Below are 2,104 nucleotides of genomic sequence, written 5' to 3'. Positions count from 1 at the left end.
AGGGAAAGATACTTGGTAAGTGAACTTCACTGTTAAGTGCAGTTTCTTTAGGGGGTAGCATCTCAGATAGCTATGAAATACTCCAAGACTGATGGTGAAAGTGAGCTGTTAGATGCAGTGCTCAGGAGCCCCCTGCAGCCAAGCTGAAATGCACCGTTCTCAGAATTTTACAATGGGAAGCGCTCCTGGCACAGATATGCCCTGCTATGCCCAGGGAAGGAATATGGACTGTGATGCTTTGAAGGGAGGAAGCAAAGGCTGCCAGTCAGGCATTTTCAGCAGCTGATCCTTAGTGGTTTGCTGTGTTAATACTGCTCTTGTACATCTTACAGCTGAAGTTCTGAGTGAGGAACCCATCCTGAAGTGGTATAAAGACGCACATCTTGCAAAAGGAAAAAGTGTTTTTCTGGAGCAAATGAAAAAATTTGTTGAATGGCTCAAGAATGCTGAAGAAGGTAACCAGTAACTTGGCTCATAAAGTTGAGCTTGTTCATTTTGGGAACCTTAGTGCAGTAACGCTTTGTTTCAGGGGTGGGGTGCTTAACTGTCCCTCTGAGACTGGGTATGCACCCAGGCCTGCCCAGAAAAGCTTGCCAGTGCAACCTGCGTGGATCCAAGAGCGGCTGTTGTGCTGGATAGCAGCTGAATGCATGGGGTGGGGGCACCCAGCCTGCTGGCAGCCTGTTCATGAGGTCTCTTTGTTCCAGAGTCGGAGTCTGAAGCTGAAGAGGGTGACTGACCTGTGAAACTCTGTCCTCAGTAAAGCAAACGGCTGTAGATAAGTGTCATGTCTCATGTGTCCAATTTTTTACATCCTACCTCCTTGTATCAAGCATGATATAAGGGCTCTCATGGCAATTTATTTTAACTGTTTTCTATAGTTACTGAAATACCGGATTCAGTTTTTTAAAACCATGTCTTAAGTAGCTTACAGTAGCTATTACAGATTTGACTCTAACCTGCATTTGTCCTTTCGGTTATATTCTACCTCCTGTATTTTCTACTGTAATAATGTAATTTAAGGCCTTCCACAATGAAATCATTTTAACCCTTGGGTTTTCTATCTCTATTTGAGTAGACATGATATGGTCAATGAGATTTATGGCAATTCTGTTTGCAAATTAAACTGTAAAAACCCTCCAAAGTGAAGAGGCCACGGCTTGTGTGGTAACTTGATGTGACACTTCAGTCTGTACCACTTGCTTCAAATAACCCTTCTCACTGGTGGCTGTCCATCTCCCCAAGGACTTTGGCATTGCTTCACTGTCCTTCCAGCATAAAACAATCCTCTATTGCCACTCCTGGGAAGCTCAGTGTCCTACCGGAAAGAGGCTCTTCTGGTGGCAGTGACTAGTAACCATGGTGGAGTACGAAGAGTGACATCTCTGACCAGCTGACAGCTGGTGGTCTGTGTTCCAGAGGAGGGGCCATGAGGCTGCCTTACCGCCAGGCACTGGTGTGGGGGCAGTCCTGCCACTTTCTCTTGTGGAAGTACAAGCAGCTTTCTGGCCTATGCTGTCAGCGGGGCTGGGACAGCTGGCTTCTGCTGCTCTGTGACTGCATGACTGTGGGAAGGTAAAGCAGAAGAATGCTACCCCCTCCCTCTGAAATTGAGAGATTATTTTATGCTGGCAGTTGACATGTTAAACAGTTTAGCTGCTCCCTGAAACTTGGGATTCTTAATGAACATTCTCAGCACAGCCCATAATTGAAGAAAGATTTGGTGAAAGAGTGAAGTCTACGCTGTTGTAAGCTAACAGTAAGCATTAACTGGAATACTGGTAACCAGAGAATACCTACTGAAATAAAATTAGAACTGGTGATCATAATGCAGTCTGTTCACTACTAGTACTGTGTAACTATTTCTTAAACAAATAAAGGCCATCCTTACACGTCATGTCAAGGGCTATCTCTGTTCTCTTACCCAAAAATGAAGAATCAGTGGACCCTGAAGGGTAAAAATGAGTCCTAGGTCTTTTGCTGTTTGCATGACAGTGGAATAAAATGTAATTAAAATGGGCCTTCCAACACCAAGAAGTGTTAGAGTACGCTAGAGTACTCTTTCTACTCTACTCTACTCTTTAGAGTAGAAGGTACTCTTTCC

The 2,104-nt window shown here is 44.5% G+C and overlaps 1 protein-coding gene across 2 annotated transcripts in view; it reads left to right on the top strand.

The window, feature by feature from the left end:
* BZW1 (basic leucine zipper and W2 domains 1) overlaps positions 1–1,232 on the top strand; it is a 9,053-nt gene extending 7,821 nt beyond the window's left edge. The window contains exons 10-11 of one of the 2 annotated variants that reach the window (XM_010135165.1): positions 333–455; positions 708–1,232. In XM_010135165.1, coding sequence (XP_010133467.1) covers positions 333–455; positions 708–739 — 155 coding nt within the window. In that variant the 3' untranslated portion in view covers positions 740–1,232. The remainder of the gene's footprint in view (positions 1–332; positions 456–707) is intronic. The other variant, XM_010135158.1, reaches the window with a different exon arrangement.
* The last annotated feature ends 872 nt before the right edge of the window (positions 1,233–2,104 follow it).

The sequence above is a fragment of the Buceros rhinoceros genome, unplaced genomic scaffold (genome assembly GCF_000710305.1).
Source record: "Buceros rhinoceros silvestris isolate BGI_N320 unplaced genomic scaffold, ASM71030v1 scaffold39940, whole genome shotgun sequence".
In the NCBI taxonomy this organism is placed as follows: Eukaryota; Metazoa; Chordata; class Aves; order Bucerotiformes; family Bucerotidae; genus Buceros; species Buceros rhinoceros.
The sequence above is the reverse complement of the archived record's forward strand: the minus strand, read 5'-3'. Positions and strand labels throughout refer to the sequence as shown.